This window comes from Notolabrus celidotus, chromosome 2 (assembly GCF_009762535.1).
Source record: "Notolabrus celidotus isolate fNotCel1 chromosome 2, fNotCel1.pri, whole genome shotgun sequence".
Lineage (NCBI taxonomy): Eukaryota > Metazoa > Chordata > Actinopteri > Labriformes > Labridae > Notolabrus > Notolabrus celidotus.
In genome coordinates, this window is record NC_048273.1 from 31,339,767 (window position 1) to 31,359,081 (window position 19,315).

The 19,315-nt window shown below is 39.1% G+C and overlaps 2 protein-coding genes across 3 annotated transcripts in view; both read left to right on the top strand.

Moving 5' to 3' along the window:
- Nucleotides 1-6,137, top strand: part of dnajc6 (DnaJ (Hsp40) homolog, subfamily C, member 6) — a 56,807-nt gene extending 50,670 nt beyond the window's left edge. The window contains exon 19 of one of the 2 annotated variants that reach the window (XM_034707508.1): nucleotides 1,522-3,607. In XM_034707508.1, coding sequence (XP_034563399.1) covers nucleotides 1,522-1,623 — 102 coding nt within the window. In that variant the 3' untranslated portion in view covers nucleotides 1,624-3,607. Of the gene's footprint in view, nucleotides 1-1,521 lie in introns of both variants that reach the window. The other variant, XM_034707499.1, reaches the window with a different exon arrangement.
- An 8,805-nt stretch (nucleotides 6,138-14,942) lies between these two features.
- The window catches only part of lepr (leptin receptor), a 50,043-nt gene continuing 45,670 nt past the window's right edge, over nucleotides 14,943-19,315 (top strand). Inside the window, exon 1 of the mRNA XM_034707478.1 lies at nucleotides 14,943-15,024. The gene's annotated coding sequence lies outside the window, so the exon portion shown is untranslated. The remainder of the gene's footprint in view (nucleotides 15,025-19,315) is intronic.

The following is a 19,315-nucleotide window of genomic DNA, read 5'->3' on the forward strand; positions in this document are numbered from 1 at the left end:
ATTCAATTATCAATTAATCATTAAAAAAAACGTAAACGTGTCCATGTCAAAAATAATGCCGAATGCGTTTTTTCCCCTGAATCAAATTTTCTTTCACGACACAAAGTTTATAACTGACAGTATTGAATAACTATTGATCATATTGGTGTTCAAAATGTTAAACATGCTTAATATGAACATGTGGAGCAGGCTTATAATCTCTGCAGACATACAGTCATACAAGTGAAGGCTCAGACTTCAACAAGAGAACTGAACAGAAACATATATTAGACTCACAGTGTCCAGTTTTCTGTCTACTCGTTCTTATTGAGAAAAATAATCATATGAGCTGAAAACTAAACTTGACAATTATCCCTTTAAAGAGATTATAAAAACATCTGATTAATTTGCAATTAATTGTGAGTTAACTACAGACAATCATGCAATTCATTGCAATTAAAATCTTAATTGTTTGACAGCCCAGTTATTCTTTTTTTAAAGTTTTCTTTTCTTTTTACATAAGCAACTCTTCTTGTTATGACTACTCACTCATTACCTTCCTGTGTTGTTCTGTAAGAGCGCTGATTTCTGTGTAGCAATACAAAAATGACAAAACAAGGATCGGACAATCACAGCTGCAACTGACCTTACCTGGTGTTAGCTTTCAGGTAGACATCACCACCAGCTATGGAAAGAATAAGTCAGCTTCTCAGCCTTCTATTCATCCTCCCCTTTATAAGAATAAGATCAGAGACCTCCCAAAATGTTCACAATCACTGGAGTCTTGTGAGTGAATCACAAAATCAATACCCACCAATCAATCAGTCAGGTTTTTATTCATCAAACCAGGGCAGACTTGTAGGCAGCAGCAAGTCAGATATGATTTGGTTGCATAATCCCACAAAACATGAGTATATTTATCCAGGACAACAAAAGTAAATGTGTCTAAAGGACACATAAAAGCAGGCTTATGGTGACAGATGGACAAAGAAGCATACGCACATGCTCCGTAAGAGGAAGTGCTTGAACGCACACAAATGTATTTTGAGAGCTCTAGCATTTACACACACAAACACAGATGTTTGTAGATATAGAACATGCATACATATTTGTCAAGGTGTTTCTGTCTTTTCCCAAACAGGTCATGTAAAAGTAGCAAAATGCAGGTAGCAAGTCCCCAAATCATGTCCTGCGTTATTGTCTTATTTAATCTGAATGGGAGCATAACTTAAAAAATTTAAGATAATGTTTTATTCACAAGAACTTGAAGTGTGAAACAGAACATAAACTCATCAGGAATATGTTGCTGAGGGAATAAATTGAGGGTCATTTATCATAGACTTCTAAATAATCTGACTTCATTTTGCAACCAGTCAGCACGCCACCTGGTGGCCATTAGGAAGAATGAAGTCAAAGCTACCCCTTCTTTTGGCTCCTCTTTCCAAAACACCTGATTTGAATCCCTCAGTTTTCATTCAGCTTTTTGTAAGTCAATTTTCCTGTGACGTCTAACTTCCTTTGTGTTCCCTTCTCCCCTCACAGGCGACAGGACAGCCCTATGAACAATATGCCAAGATGATTTTCATGGAACTAAATGACGCCTGGTCAGAATTTGAAAGCCAAGGACAAAAAGCGCTCTACTGAATACAAAGTGAGAAGAGGAGAGCGAGGAGAGCAAGGAGAGGATGTCCCTGCTGATTCTGTCGTGATCACCTAAAAATGTGTCACCACGTCTGGTCAACATGCTACAGCCGCACCCTATGACATCTGCCTTTATACTCGTGCTTCGACCCGTACGTCTCTTGCTACCGCACAAACACAACATCCAGTTGATCTGCAAAGACAGCAAACACGACAGAACTCCAGCCAACCAGACTAGCAAACAACTCCCTGTAGCTCAACTGTACGTACCTACCATAACGTAAGTGGTTCAACATCGTCTTCCCTCCCTTGTTGAGTGTCTTTAGTCCAGAACCAACCCACCAATCAAAGCAGAGTCACCGAGACGTCTGGGAAGATAGAGGAACACTTGACTCAGAGGGAGATCAAAGGAAGAGAAGAGATGATGGACAACAGGAGATAAGAAAAACACACATCAGGGAGTGAAGTGAACAAACATTTCACAGACTGCTCCAAATGAAAGTCATTCAGAGCAGCAGAGTCTGCGAGGCACAAGAAGCATTTAATTGCATTCAACCATTTACCCATTAAGAGTTCTGTTCAGGAGAAGAGTTTGCTTTCCCTTTTTGGGGGGGAAACTGATCCCTTATGAACACCCAGATATCAAATTCAGATTACAGCAGATTGTTTGGAAGTGTGATTTAAGAAAAGTGTTATGTATGTGTGTTTGAAGGAGAATGAAATCAAACCGCTATCACTGCTTTAGGCTTGAACTCTGATTACAGGTTTGCTTCAGTCTCCATCAGGCTGAACACTGTCTGCTGGGGATGACTCAAAATAACACTTTCAATTACAGAAAATAATGGGCTCCGTAATAAATACTAAGGATGCACCAGTAGAGCAAATCAGGGCCAATATCGATTCCAGTATTTAAAATAACAATGTACTCAACAGTCCATTTGAATGTTTTTTTTCTTCATTATTTATTGTTTCTTCGTTTATTTTTGTCATTAATTCCCCGTCAGAGCCAGGGGCCCAAATTAATCTTCATTATCAAAACACAAGCGAACACTGGAGTCATTCAGCACTTCATTATCCTTTAGTGAGCATTTATTCAGTCATACGAATCAAACGACCTTGACTTTTACATGAGAAAGATTTCTGGATACGCTTTTTCAGTCACACACTCAGTAAGAGGCGTTTTTTAGGACTTCCATAGCCCAACAAAAACCTCTTTTGGGGGGCATTAATAAATAAGTAAATACATAAATACAAATTTAAATGCACAAATTGTAAGAAAAGCAGTAAAATTCAAAAATGTAAAATACAAAAATCATCATCAAAGGTTAGTAGGTGTAGAGCAGAAAGCCTTCTACATTAAGGATACGAGTCTCTACTCCTCCATATTGTCAGACTTTGGGACCACCTCAGTATCCAGGTTATTATGAACGCCATGAGATTTCCAAAACTTCTACAAACAGAGATATCATTTTGCTGTTTTTTTTTAATGTATGCACATTTTGTTTTATATGTTTTGTTTTCATTAGAAAAATCCATTGATTAGGCCTTCCCATTATTAAATGAATGTAAGGCAACAGATATATTTTGGCTACTGCAACTGGTTAATGCCAAATCATCTGCTGATTGGTCGATCCATCGACAGAGCAAGTATCAGCCACTGCTTACTCTCAGTGGTGTGTCCCTGATGAAAACACAGATCAGAACACTGCTTCTATTTCAACTCCTGACTTATGTGAATGAAAGACAAACAAACACTAGACTGTACAAAAGGGACTTATCATCGATGTGACTGAACCTCATGTGTGCAGGGACCTGAGGATTGTATGCTGTCATTTAGGATGAGCACACAAACACTTCCTCACGTGTATCCTCACTCATACGTGTTTGTTTTAACAATATGTATGTTCTTTTGTAAGGGAGCTTGGTGAAAGCACAAAACTTTATCCGGTGCAGCTTTGAAAGAAAACCACTGTTATTTATTTGTGAATTACTGTCACTGTGTCGTTTTGTGTATCGGACCTGCAGCATTATTTCAGGTTTTGATCAACTGCACGTTCGCAGCTAATGTATGTAGAGGGTTTGATTGACTTTTCAGGAGGCGTCATGCTTAACTCATGTAAGATGAGATCATGGCTAATAATCCTAATTAACATTTTTGTTGTAGAATGAAATATTTATTTCCAAACTACAGAAATGGCATGTTTGTGATCATGCCTTAAACTTGCTGAAAAGAGTAGTGGGGTGATTTAACAGAGATAGATCATGTATTCTTATGAAACTACTGTATTATCATCAGATTTACTGAATATTTCTGCATCATATCTTGAATTCCTCACATGTTGTCACAACAGACATAACACTGATTTGCAGGGACAACATATTTTAACTTTCATTTCATGTGTTTACATTTGTGAGATACTTCTGTCGCACCACTGGAACTTATTTCACATTATCATGCAGCTATTTCTCTGGTAGAGTAATAAAAGATGTGTTTCCACCAAAAATACTGGGGACTTTTAATCCCAGGAACTGCTACTCATGGGACTATGAGGTTCCTTTGGTTTACACCAATTTCTAATGGTTTGCAGAGATTATGCAAGTTAGTTGATGCATGAATAAGTACTCCACCAACCAGAAATGTTCAGTGCTGCAAGGCTCGCCCCAAAGTCCTCATACTTTTGGAAAGTAGAACCCTAAAAGCAAAGACTTTTAAGGGGTAAAAATACCACCTTAAGCATTTATTTGGATCAGAACAAGTTTCTGTATCTTAAGAATTATTCGGAACACTGTCAGCAAAAAAATACAGTGAGTGACATGAAACAAAAATACCAACACACCAGTTACCAAGAGAGAAATTAAAGGTGGGATTGAATCTTGCACTTTCCAGTTTTATATTTTGTAAGCTATATACTGTATGTGGGCATTTTCACCTTTATTGGACAGGAGAGCTGAAGAGAGACAGGAAATGTGGGGAGCAGAAAACGGGGGAAGACATGCAGCAAATTCTGGGCCGAGAGTTGAATCCACAACCCCTGCAACAAGGACTATAGCCTCTGTACATGGGGCGCAAGCTTAAACCGCTTGGCCCAATATCCAAATTTTAAATAGGTGGGCAAGAGTTGGTGCAAAAATGTGACTCATCATTTCCTTGTCTCTGTTTGAGTAGTTGTGACTTTAAGTCCTATGTTAACCTGGCAATCCTTTTACACTAATTCGTCCACCTCCTACCATAACCCCCCCCCCCCTCCTTGAGGTTGCACCCTTAAGTTTGGGAGTCAATGATTTAGAACTCAGTCAGGAGACAAACTCTAAGTTTATTCAAAAGTCCCTAGATCCATTGGTGGAAACACAGCTAATGACAGTTTTATGTAATTTTAATGTGCAGCACATGGTTCAAACTTGATTCCATAACATGTCAGTTCTCTCCGTGTTGTTTTACCTTCATGCTGACTCATGTAAATGTTTTTATGACTGATATTTCTTCTTTTGTATAAAGTATTTGGAGTCCTGGTTTGAAGTCCACGGGCCAACAAGAAGCATATGCAAAAACAAAACGATGTACTAACATATAAGCTCATCAAGACTGTAGATGTTCTCTATGTATGTTAGAGGTTTGAGGTTTCAATGGACTCTTCTACTGTGTTATAACATCCTTAGCTTTCAGCCTTGAGTTACTGAAAGAGATCCTCTCTGCAACATATTTGTTTATCATTGGCTAAAAATTCAGAAATTCAGTTTAAACAGGAGCAAAAAGAGATTATTTGTCTTTACCCGTTCCTGAGCTGTCGGAGTTATTTTATGTCCTTTCTGTTTTTATACTCTCTCGTTCTCTCTCTCTTTGCTTGAGGTTAGAAAATAATCGTTGGTTGTCTTAAACTTTTGTTAAACATTCACACCGTTGTGTGTTATCTCTAGACTCTGTTGGAATTCAATATTAGATTTCAAGTTTGTTCATCTGCACTGACGATGCTGACTAAACAGTGGAAATAAAAAAGAACTGACTGCTGGGACAAAGACTTGACCCGGAGAAAAATATGTCCTGTGCTCTGGATCAAGACACTGAGTCTAAGGCTGAAGACGTGGAACTCTGATCTAGAGGCTCTTGCTTTCTTTGGTGACAAACTCAACGCAGGAAGTGTGTTGTATGTGCTTCTGTGCTCCATTTACACTGAGGACCTACGCGTGAAATAACCCTCCTAAGCCCCCTCGCTGACTGAACTCTCTCTCTGCGGCTATCTTACAGCTATGTTAAAAAGCTAACCTCTATATTGTAGTCAATGGATGTGTGTTGTTTGCAGTTGTGGTACGTATGGAAGTGATCAGATTTGGATACAGACTACTAGTACGTTCTGTGTTTGCCTGTCTGCTGTTCAAGTATTACTAAATTGTGTAAAGATTCTGTTCATGTGCTCCTTTTCAGTTCTGTTAACCGTTACAGGATGTACATAATGATCAAGTGCAGTGCACAACAATAAATAGGAAACTGAAAACTGGACTGGTGAGCAGCTCTCATCGGGTTTGATGTGTTTGTGTTTCTTCTCTTGGCCCTTAGAGGGCAGCAGAGTACAAAACATGAATACTACTACTGTCCTATAAGACATGCAGTGTGAGCTTGACTGTAGGGTGAATGCTTTAATTACATGTTGTAAAGTACTTGTGCAGTGATTTAACACCACCCCTGAATACAGGCAAAAGTTCTTAAAACAATAACCTTATTAGGTAAATTATATCATCTTGGTCATTTGGCCTGACACTGTATACTATGGTAAGATCTCTTTTTACTACACCAGTGTAATTTTCTTTTTTACCTTCACATGTTTTAACTACAAACATCATGCAGTCTTCTTCAGAGGAGTGACATGGTGTTGTGACTAGTCTGTCAGCTGGTTTATAGTTGAAACATGTAAAGGTAAAAATAAAATAAAACAAAACACTGGTCTAGCAACAAGATAAGTCTTACTATAACATCTTCAATCAAATCAAATCTCAGGAATCTAAATAAAAGTATTCAATCTGCAGAAACACTGAACCTGGTATATTTTATAGCATATAACACATTTTGATTGATGCATCAGTTATTCATGCCCCCTTTAAAGGTACATGATATAAAAGTAAGACGATAAATGGAGCAGGGAAGAAGAAAAAAACAGTCTTACACAAAAACTGATTCTTGAATTTTGTATATTTTGCTCTTGTTTTGGAAAACATCACATTTTGGGCATCAAAAAGTTGCTTAATAGACACGACAAGTCTCTCCATGTGACTTGGTGCCTGTAAATTAAGGAGTTTAAAGGATATTTATAAGGAGACTAAAAAGTCACACAGCTTTAACAAAACGAAGGACCAAGACACAGTGGTATAGCTGCACTACAGCTTGGACACAATATATGAAAGTACTTTATTTCTATACTTCCTTATTTCTTTATGTATTTATTTTGGTACCTTGTAACCTCTCGAGTTATCTGCCTCCCTCCTGCTTCCACCACAGATCCACAATGGACAGGGGTAAAAAACACCCTGAACTGTCCAACCAGGCTGAAGAACTTTACCAAAAAGACTTTATTATTATATGACCAGTATTTATAAATATAATTGTCCTTAATTGGACCAACACATCCTAGTAACAAGCACAAAAGATTCCTAAAATCAGTGAGTAACTCTGGTGCTGACAAGCGTGCATCCAAATGGGCTTATCCCTTATCCCGTCCAGTATGAAATTACCTTGGCCTCACTTGTAGGCACTGTTCAGCACTTTAAACGGAGATTAAGTATCTAACTGTATATTTTACTCCATGAACAGACATATTATTGGTCACATTTGGAGTACATCAGTGCAAATAATGAATCTTACTGCTGTTGATGGTAAACCTTTTTATTTACTTATTTGTTTGTAAAGTAACTCGCAACTTGCCTGCAGTACCGTCAAAGCCCAGCAGAGGGGGTGCTGCTCACACTGCTGTATTGTTTTTTTTTAGTATTTGAAGTAAATAAAAAGAATAGTTGGAAGCTAAAAGTTGAAGTAAAAATATAAAGTTGCACTAGATGATATCATGTTTAAGTACACCTCATGTTAGGCTAATCTGATAAAATGAATTACTGTATTTTCTAATTCTGGGTTTGTTATAAGATATAAACAAAAACCTTTATTTTTATTTTTCACACAGACGGTCATCACATGGCAAAGAAAAGCAAAGCTTTCTTCTTCTTTGGTGGCCACAACAATACACTGCTGTTCATCACATCTTAAACCCGTCTCATATGTAGCCAGTTAGGGGTTGATAAGTTTTCCCTTTGGGCCCAGATACGGGAAAACTCAGCGATGCAGAGTTAGTGTTTGACAGTCCAGGGGGAAAATTGAAGGTAATTGAAAATCCCCCCCAATCAGTGATTCATTGTGAAATAAGGTTTCTGCTACACTCTTCACTTTTTCCCCTCCTCTTACTCCTCTGCTGACGCACTTTGAGAGCAGTGATGGATGCAGATCATTACCATATGCTGATTTTCTATTTCACACATCTTACATCATTAGGCACCAGTTTGATCTAATGTGACGAAAACACACGCTCAACCATACAAGCAAAGAGCTGCAAGTAAACATCGACCTGAAAAGACACATGGAGCGCCTGGGGTAAGTCGAATGTTATAAAGAACATAAATATGTCTTCTGTGTTTTATTCTTAGAGCCCCTCAAAATAATCTAACATAGGCTTATTAACCTCTTGATTTTACTAAATCAGGTGGTGTTTTTAACTTGTTGATTTATCTTGATCACTGTATACTTCTCAGAGAAGTGCTTCTTTCCCATGTCGAACCAATGTCTAAAAAGTTGATGTTAACATGGATGGATCATTGAAATATGTACATTTTTATATTACTCTGCCAAATTGATTTTGCACTGACACTAATCTCTTTCATTACACTTTGGAACACTGCTGATGTAGGTGGAGAGAGCCAGCAGTCTTCGCAATTAGCAGTGAACCCAAGACAGCGAGTAGCATCAGAAAGCTTCAAGATGACAGAGTGGAGATCTCTACACGGCAGCTTATCATACAGAAATTAACAGTCGACCTTATAATGCAAGGTCTCTACAGAGCTAAATTCATGTATCATACATGACAAATGGAAAAAAGGCTAAGCTTACACCAACTCGTCACTTCATGAGAGTCGTCTCTTGGTCAGAACCAAGGGCCAACCTCTGGTCTTGAAGTATGAAGCCAATGCGGAAGTGCTAAAAACTGCAGTTCCTCAAGTGTCCACTTGAGGCTGACTCAGGAAGAAACAGAAACTACATACACACCCATTCAAAAAAGACGATCTTTGCAGCAGATAAATATGTTTACAGCCTGGTTCAAAAAAACGGTTTAGGTCTGAGTAGCACACACTGAATTATTTTATAATTCCAAATAAGGGAATGCCTGACTTGATTGACAGACAGGCACCCTGTAGATGTTAGCAAAAAAGGCTAAAGGCCTGCCTCTTTACCTCCCACTACCTCTGACGAAGTTAGGTTGAGTACAGTACAGCAGCCGTTGACGATAGGCTTCAAAACAGGGCTTCAGGAACAGATGGGTGACGTTAAGGATACTACGTGCATTTATTATGCAGTCAATGGTCGGAACATCACAACAACTGCGATCTCGGAGTAGCAACTTCTCTGAAACCAAAACGCTGTCTGGTACTGCAACAGTATTACAACAACTAGATTCTGACTGTTACAACTTTCTTTGTGATTTTAATCATTGGAGTCTTTAAACGTTCTGATTATTATTCAAGCTGAAGTCTGGAGTGTACACAAGGAGTGTTGAGAATTAATTTCAAAATTCACCTTCATAGGATAAACCCTGCTGTCATGAAATGACAGATGACATTTAACCAAGAGGAGATTGTTTCTGAGCATCAAGACTGCTGCTCTACTGAAGCCAGGGAAGTTGTGAAAGGGAATAATAAACAATAACTCTGACTCTGTCAAACACTTGTTTCCCCAAGAAAGCACTTAACCCTGTGTGCTTCACTTGTCATCAGATACAACCTCCTGCTGTGACCTGGCTGTGTGTCGCTGTGTTTCCGTGGAACCAGACATGTCTGGGTAACAGTGCATGTCTTGTTCCAATGAACTCCATAAAAATGAATGTTTTGAAAAAGCATGATTTTAGAGCTGCTGTACATGCACACTTAGCACTGTTGTTTTCTGACCTTGGTCTCAAGAGATGCTTGTCTGGGGATTTATTAGGAATGTACAAATGTTTTCTCATGGCCTTTGCACTGAAAGGCCAAAAAATATCCAGTGGACTTGGGCTTGAGGATCATCTGAACACAAATTCATCTCTGGAAGTATACTGTATATTCCAGTCTGGAGAAGGGAGTACAAAACCAAGATATAAGCCCGATGAATGTATTCATCTCATAGAACATCATGTCAAAAAAGGCTGAAAAACCTCACTAACACTGTAGGTGTGCAGACCTATTTAAAAGACACTGCTTTCTGTTGCAGGCAAACATCATTTTCATTATGGATAACAGGAGAGAGTCCAGTTGAATCATAACATGCATTTAAAGCAAAACCTCAGGAACATCTTCTTAATTTGTCCATGAGGTAAATAAAAACTCAAATGCACCATCGTTCAGTGCTCTAAATGCAGCCGTTAAACTCTGAAATGTCAGTCCAGACACTCTGAAACCATTGCCAGGGTTTTATGTTGGTGGAGTTATAACATTACAGGGGGGTATGGTTGAATTCTTACAAAAAAGTGGATGTTTTGGGGGTTTTCACTTGTGTTTGATGTAGACCAACCAAAGGAACCAAGTTTAAGAGGGCGCTATGAAAATCATAGATGTGTTTTATGTCCCTACAAAGCCCTTGAAGATGAGCCGTGTCGTAACGATGTGTCATTTGAGGATAGTTTTAAAGCTGCATTTCATTTTGTGCTGAATCACCCACTAACATTTACTATTTCCACACAATTAAAAATACTTCCTCTGCTATCAAAAAGTTACTGTGACAGTTAAATTCTTTCATTAGCATCTAACTTCCTTATCCGACATGCACTGACATGATAAAAAGGAACCCTTTGCTATGTGAGCAGTGTGATGCAATGACAGTAAATGAAGGCGTGATGTGTGGTGTGTGTGGGTGCCTTTATATGAAGAGGAATTCACATCTGGCAAGCTAAGACACAGATATTCCTGCTTGGGTGTGGAGGTTGCACACAGGAAACAAAAACAGAGCATTTGATTTTTGTTCAGTGTTTTCTTTGGAATTTCTTGCTCTATTTCTTCCCTAAGACAGGACAAGAGGCAACAGCCAAGGGGCCTTCTTATGGAGCAGTTTGCCGGAAATACAAAAAATTATATGAATCTAAATCCTAAGTGGGAGGCAGAATCAACATGACATATAATTGTATAAAAAAACGAAATGCAAGCCTCGTTCCAATAACCGAAACTTAGAAATCAGAGGGATGAGCATTTAGTTAACTAAACGATTAAAAGCTGTCACCCTCGCTAGTTTTCAAATCATTACAATTCTTATTATAATAGGCCCAAAATGCCTGTCATATTATGTGTCTAAAATATGGAGCAGCCATGTACCATTAGCCGTAATGCTCTGCTACCCAGATGTAAACAAGCTCAGATGACAAATGGTATCTCGTAGCTGTGGCAGTATTTTAACGTAAAGGCTGTCTGGTTAAACCTGCATATAAACACTTGACTAGAGCAATGTATACCCAGCACAGGCATTTGGATGTTAACCACAGACTGTATAAATAATGGACGTAGTATCCGTGATGTCACTCATCCGTTCCTGAGCGCTGTTTTGAAGCCAATCGTCGGCAACAGCTTTGTGCTCCTGCCTGTCAGTCAAGTTAGTCATGTCCTTATTTGGGCGAAAACTCGTAATCTTAATATCTTCTGAACCGTCACGTTAGAAACAAATTCACCCCCCGTACAGTGTGTGTGAATAGAGAAATTAGCTATGTAGAGCCAAGACGTTTTATGAACCAAGCTGTAAACATGTTTATTAATGCTGCAAAGAACGTCTTTTTTGAATGGGTGTGTATGTGGTTTTCCGGTGTTTCTGCAGCCAGCCCCAAGTGGATTCTCAATGAATTGCAGTTTATAACACTTCTGCATGGGCTTCATATTTTGAGGCTGGAGGTTGCCGCTTGACGTCAACCTGCAAGGAGCACTGAAGGCTCGTGTTGCTAGCTCTGCTAACTGTAGCCACACTCAGCAAACCAATTTGACATTGTCTACCCGTAATCTCCCAAGTTTAGCTGTGTTAGATAGATTAGGCTCAATTTTGACTCTTTTCTGAGTCAAGGTTTTAAGTAATTGGTTTAAAATATCTTAATGCCACCTAGTTTTTATATTTTCTTAGGTTAAGATATGTATTTATTTGGATGAGTCAGAAGATGCGAATTGTGGCCATAAAACAATCTGATATCAAATTCCTTCCTTCATATCATTTATTTGGTAGCAAGTGTCCATCAAATCACTTCTACAGCTCAAAATACGTCCTTTAAACAGCTCAATAAGTTAAAATTTCTCCTGGAGTTGTTGAAATTTTCTGGGGCGGCTGTGGTTCAGAGGTAGAGTGGGTTGTCATCCAATTGGAAGGTTGACAATTTGACCCTACTACCCTCCTGTCTAGATACTGAACCATTAATTGCTCCTGAGAAATATCAAATAATGTAGTACCAGATTTGAGGTATTTGTGTAATAATGTTTGTCTCAAGATTGAACCTGGCAGCACATGCAGGCATACTTTGATTGCTTTGCTCACTTACTTATCTTTAATGGACTTTGTGTGTATGATAAACTGCCATAGGGTGATTTGTACAGGGGGTTTGGATCTGTTAATCTCTATTGTTAAAACCTGGCTTCCCTCTGTCTGTCTTACATAACTAAGGCCTCTGAAAGCCTGAGGTGTGTTTGGCAGAACACCCAAGCGTATCGGTGTTCACACTTTTATACCACTCTAGGTGTTGTGTTGGTCAACTTCTTCTCTCTGTTGGGGTCAGCAGAGTTTTAGGATCTTACTGGCAGTTTAAAAATAGCGGATCCCCCCTTTGGCTCAGCCTCTTTACAAGCTTGGACTAAATCTGAGTGCAGCTGTGATGGAAACGATGGAACAGCAATAATAACTTTCAGGTATTTAAAAGCTCTTTTTAAATAGAAATACTGTTGTTGGGGTTCAGTGCTGTTTGGTGCTGTTTGCTGTGCATTCAAACTTTACATTTCTTTATCTCTGTTTTTGGTTTCAGCTAACTAGTGAGGAAAATATCCAGCTCTTTAGCTGCTTCAAGCTCCTCTAAATTCTCCAGCAAGTTGCTTACAATGCCTTCACATCAGTTGGTCTTGAGGAGGTAGTGTTTTTTTGTTTTTTTTCCGATTTTTGTTCAAAACTCAACTATCATATCAGCAGATGACTGTTCACCAATGATGAGATTGATACTGTTTCAGCATTCTGCCAATCAAAAGTAGTGGTGGACAGTTACACAGTAAAACTACTTTACTTCAGTACATTTTTTGAGTATCTGCACTTTATTTGAGTATTATTTTTGGGGTAACTCATTACTTTTCCTCCACACTAACTAAAAGACAAATATTTTACATTTGACTCCAACATATTTCAATGAATGTTCTCGTTACATGTAGATGGTCAAGCAGCTACGGGGTCTCTTCGAGTTAGCTTGAGCATCGTCTGAATTAGCCAAAACTCTTTCAACAGTTAGCAAATGGAAAACAAACTTTTCTTCCAGCAAACATCACAATAACACACAGAAAACTATTACCAACATGTGTCCTTGAGTTTGCATCATTGGTTGTATGGTATTTACCTTGAATAAGGGAAACAGTACGAGAACGAGGAATACCACACATGAAGCTCTTGCCTTCCTTGTCTGGATTGAGCATAGCCCTGTTTTGAAGCCAATCGTTGGCGAGAGCCATTTTGGAAATGCTGAACTCAACCTAAAGTCTGTTGAGCTAGTGTGAGGTAAAGAGGCGGGCTTTGAGTCTCCTCCCCAACAGCTACAGTGTTCCTGCCTGTCAGTCATGTCAGCTGTGCCTCTCATTATGGAAAACTCTTACTTTTAATATCTTCTAAACTGGTCGTTATCAAAAACTCAACCCCTGTACAGTGTGTGCCAAAAGAGAAATGAGCTATTCAGACTAAACTAATTTTTAGAACCAGGCTGTAAACATGTTTATTTCTGCTGTTAAGGTCGGCTTTTTTGAATGGGTATGTATGTGGTTTCCGGTACTTCCGGGGCCAGCCTCTGGTGGACACTCGAGGAACTGCAGCCAGTTATTAACACTTCCACATTAGCTACAATTGTCGAGGCATGAGGTTGCAGTGAGGAAGCAGAGTAATAGTCCCCCCTGCTGGATCCCTGAGGCATGAACAATGGATCACTAAGCAATCAAACTCAAATACAAGGACTTAGATAACTAACTGGGTTATTTTGTTTTCTTTATATCCCTGACTGTAGAACCTCGTGCACATTATTATAACACTGTATACCATGAAAAGAAGCAATAATGTCATTGTGCAATAAGAGTGAATCAAATGTAATAGATTATTCTTGTCTGACACATTTAACTTTTCATATAACCTTTAATAATTTGAGTGAAACTAGTTCAATAATATTTGTTGCGGTCTTCTCTGGCACATGCCACACTTTTAGCAAGTTTGCACTAAAATTAAGCCAGCAGTTTATCCACAACTCCACTCATAAACACACAAAAAGACACACGACCAACACTGAAGACACAACCTACTTGGCAAAGCGCACAGAGCAGAGTTGTATCCCCTTAAATTTGTTTGGCCCAGTTGGAGAGTACCATTGCTCTTGGCTCGAATGCGTCAGAGAAATTATGGGATCAAATATTATTAGTCACAAACTCAAACACACACAGAAACCTCTCTCCACCTCAAATAGAGGGGAACATTTAATGTGCCTGCTGACAGATGGTAGGCTTGTCACTTAACACGTAACAAAGTTGGTCTAAGCCTCTGTGAAATCCCTTTGTGTCCATAGCTGCAAATGCACACATCCAGTCTATGTATATCCACACAAAAATAAAGATGGCCGCTGTCCAGTAGAACTTGATCCTCAGTTACAGTCTGCAGTGTGCACACGCTCCAGATACACAGGAAAGTAAACACATGCATGCTTACCCTGGAACCACTGTGTGCAGTGGTGTGTATGATTGGTGTGTATCCTGACACCGTGTAACAGAAATAGGCCCTCATACCCAGAAACAACACATGAAGCTCTCGGCCTGCGGGATTTCAACATGTCACTCACCAGTTGGCTACTACAAATGCTCAGGACACAAAGTAGAAGTCACACTATCACTCTCTGAGTAAACTTACGGATATCTGCTAAAGTCAGGCAGCTGGTGAGTACTTCATTTTTTATACAATGACATTTAATGAGACATGGGAGAAAAACTGTGACATAAATGATGACACAGCAGCCTTCAATGACTCACCCCTGACTTGACAGCTGAAACAAGTTGTTGCTTTTGTTTGCTTGGATGAATAACCGACCTTTTGTCGTCCTTGACTCTTTTCTTGTTTCTTCTCTGACATCCACACAGCAGAGTTTCCTCCCTCAGGTTTACCTTTGTCTTTATATTTCTTATCTCCTGGGCTCTAAATATGATTTATCTGCTGCTTTCTGTCTCTCAGTTGTTCCTCCACCTCCCCCTTTTTGTTTTAACTTTTACATTTAACCGGATAATACATCGGGAAACAAAGAGAGCAGGAACGTTTTGTATATTTTCTTTTAGTCAGAAAACAAAGATGGAGGCAGCATAAGCTCAGAACAATTCATTTTTTGTCATGAATGCTTTGTTTTCGCTCCAAAAAGGCCTGTGGAAAAAAATAATACATTCCACTATTGAACTTTCAGCGATTTACAGCTAACTGTCTGCTGTGTTGAATTTAAAGAACCGATATTCAGGGTAAGAAAGCCAGTGCATGTTGTGCTGGAAATGTCAATGATCATCTGTATTGCACAGACATGAAGTTTATTTTGGTATAATTTCTCTGAAAAGAAAACAAAGGAGCTATACCTTTGAAATCTCCCAGTAAGATACTATATCTGCACCCCTGCCTTGTTATGAGAAATATTTTAATTACAGTCGTACTTGTATTCAATACAGATCGATTAAAAACATTAGTTTCAACAGTTTTGTGTTTCCTGCCATATTACGTCAGACCTTAAAGCAGCCTTCCTGTTTAGGATGTACTTAAAGATCAGGCGCTCTGGTTTCAGACACATTTAAGACCAGCCTGAGGCGAAAGCTGGCCAGGCTGGCTTCGATTGGCAATCCAGTGCTGGTTTCACCGAGGTAAAGACTCAGGTCTTTCAATCTTTGTGAGAGCTAACAGTCATGGTTTGTTTGCAGGGTACACTCTGCTGACCATTTGAACATTTGGTTTATTCAAGCTAGGGGTGCAAAAGGTGAGATTGTGCTGTCTGCTCTGATGAACCTTTAGAGCTGAATAGAAACAGGAGCTAGAAATGTGACAGATGTTTGACCTTGTGCTAATCCAGTTAATCTTCATGTACACACTGGGGGAAGGAGTGTTTCTTCTGGGAAAAGGTGGTGTTGAACCATCTATGATGACAGCTGACTTTGTGCAATTAAAACTTGACTGTGGTGCTTTTTTAAAAGGTAGATTCCACCATTTTATTCTTAAAACCGTATATTTAAAGGATAAGTTTGTCATCTTTGGAAATATTCTTTGATTATTATCTTCTAATTTAGGTCAAAGGCTGTAAACTGGGAGACAGCTCGTCTAAAAGTAACAAAATGTGCTTACTCATACTTTGTAATGTTTGTTTACGTATATATTACATCTGTAGACAAGAGGCTTGTATCGTTAGCTTTATAGGCTAGGCTTCATGCGCTGACTCAGCAGTGTGTAAGCTTCTGTTTTTCTGAGAGTGTTAGACACATATTCTCTCTCACCTCGTCTCTGCTCCACATGAACCCTGGAGTCATTTTGAAGGTTAAGTGGCCAACAGCAGTTAGCGCCATGACACCGGTGTTAAGGTGTAAATGGTGGACCCTGTCAACTGGCGACATTCAGCTGAGTGAATCACCCGCAAATCTCCTTAGTTTTTCATTAAAGACGTAGCTAATGATTATGTTTTGACATTATAATAAAAAAAGATACAATGTGATGCAATCTTGGGGGCTCTTTTCATGTTCTTAAACTGTTGTAACAGAGATAACTGCTGACACCTGCAGCTATAAGTCACCAAATTACTGTCACTCTTCAAACCAAATTACCGGCTTCCCACTATGCAAAGTGCAACCAGTACACATGGCATTTGTTTCCCTACGCAGGGAGAATGAGGCTGTGACTTAATGACATAAGGAAAGTCCAGTGATGGTGTGTACTTTGGCCTGCAGTGTGAAAACAAAGAGCAAGGTGCTCGTTCAGCTTGTGGTAGCGTTCCAGCCTTCCCTCGTGTGTTTTTGACTTCCTTCATCCAACTCTGATTTCTGCTGCAGGTTGTTTTTTTGGATACCCTATCGCTGCCTGTTTCATGATTGACTTCTTGTGAACCTAACTCTGATTACACAGACTGAAGCTTTGATTCCAGCCTCTTGAATTTGCATGTGGGTCTTTTTCATGGCTCAGAGTGACGTAAATATCCATTCATCTGTTCTCTCCCTACTTATTGCTATTCAAGGTCACTGACCTGCACGTTATCCCTGACAACAGTTTGCATTCGACATTATGCTACTGCAACCTTGTGTTAAAGTTTTGATGAGTTACTAACATCATTATTTCTGACACAACACTGTCTTCTTTAGACCAAAAAGTACTGCATGGCCATTTTACTTTCTTGGCTTCACTTTACACAAGCTTGCTAAGAACATAATGACCAAATGTTCTGCAGCAATACGACTATCCAAAATATGTCGACTTAATTGTAGTTTCTGGCTTATGATAATGATGCTTTTAAAGATAGGACAGTGCAAATGTTAACAGAAGAATCGACTCACTGACATTTTTTTTAAAATATCTCCATCATGAACTTCCAGTAATATGAAATTCTCCTCTATGGTTGATTTCTGTAGTTTGCTTCCTCTACAATTATTCAATTATGTGTCATTATTTCTGTCCTTTTTATTGATTACTTTGACATTTTTCCTCCCTGTTAATACACTTTCACTACCTTGTTTTTTGACAGATTCCCCCTTACCCTTACTTTTGGTTAGTTATGTTTGTTGGTGACCTGTTTTTACCAAAAAACATTAAAATATGGAGAAAAGCACACATTTGCTCACACAAACACACACATGGAGAACCCTCTGTATTTGTTAGATAAGGTTAAAGGTCCCGCTGCAGTATCAGAAAACTTGAAAAGAAGACAGGAGAAACAAGAGCTTTGAACAGAAAATGTCACCACTATCATCTCTCTCTCTTCATCTCCCTCTATCCCTCTCTCCAACACGGTCTCAGCAGTTGTGTGTCGAACATGAGTCTGGTCCTGCTGGAGGTTTCTGTCTGATAAAGGAAGTTTGTCCTTGCCACTGTAACTTGCTAAATGCTGCAAAGTGCTCTGCTCATGGTGGATTAAGATGAGATCAGACTGAGTCCTGTCTGTAAGATGGGACTGGATCTTATCCTGTCTTGATGTTGGGTCTTTGTTAATCATAGAACATAGAGTACGGTCTAGACCTACGCTGTTTGTAAAAGGATCTTAAAAAACGTTTGTTGTGATTTGGTGGTACACAAATGAAGATTGATTGATTGATTGATTGATTGATTGATTGAAAGAGACATCAGTATTTATTTCAGTCTTTTTCATAACTGCATAAAAACTCCTGACTGGAGCTTTAAGTTCCCGTTTGAGAAATAAATAATAATAATAGTAAACAACCACGCACTCACACAGATCATACACTGTGTGAGTGATTGTTTAGTCAACTAAACATGCCTAGAAATAACGTAACATAGAAAGGTAATGAATTTCAATATTTTTATAAACCCCTCCAAGCTGCCTCCCCTGCTAAAGGTACTTCTGTGGAAACACTTCACTGACCGCGACAACCGAGTCAACGTCAAAACAAGGCGCTTATGTTTCCTTTTCTGTGGAAAGATTGTCAGTGAGTGACATGTTTGACATTTAAAATAGAGTTAAATCAGATTGGTATCACTAGATAATACTTCCACCTATAAAGGACAAGTATAACATGTACCTCTCCACAGGGGTCACAGAGATGGACCCAAAATGAACCCTCATCACAGTAGCTCCAAAAGCTTCAGTCTGCAAATGACGACTCTAGCCAACTTCTCTGAGTCAGGTTTGCCGGGAAGACATTTAAATAAAAAACACACCATGAGCTATTCTATGGCACCAGCCAGGTGCACAATTTCATTCATCCTCACCTGGTGAGAAAGGCAATGATGCCTCCCTCCTGTGACTTCAAAGCTTTAATGCAGAAGAACATGAGGATTTCAACAGCTCAATGTGCCAAACTGATGCTCTATATAGGGAAATTAGAGAAAGAATAGTGGTGTGACTCAAAGATTGAACCTTCTGGATAGAATTACCTGTTGCTGAATAGATACAGAGTTGCTTCAGAGTGAGTTGGTGCAGAGTAGAACACTTCGACCAGACACAAGTGGGTGTTTGCTCATGGGGATAATACAGAAATATGA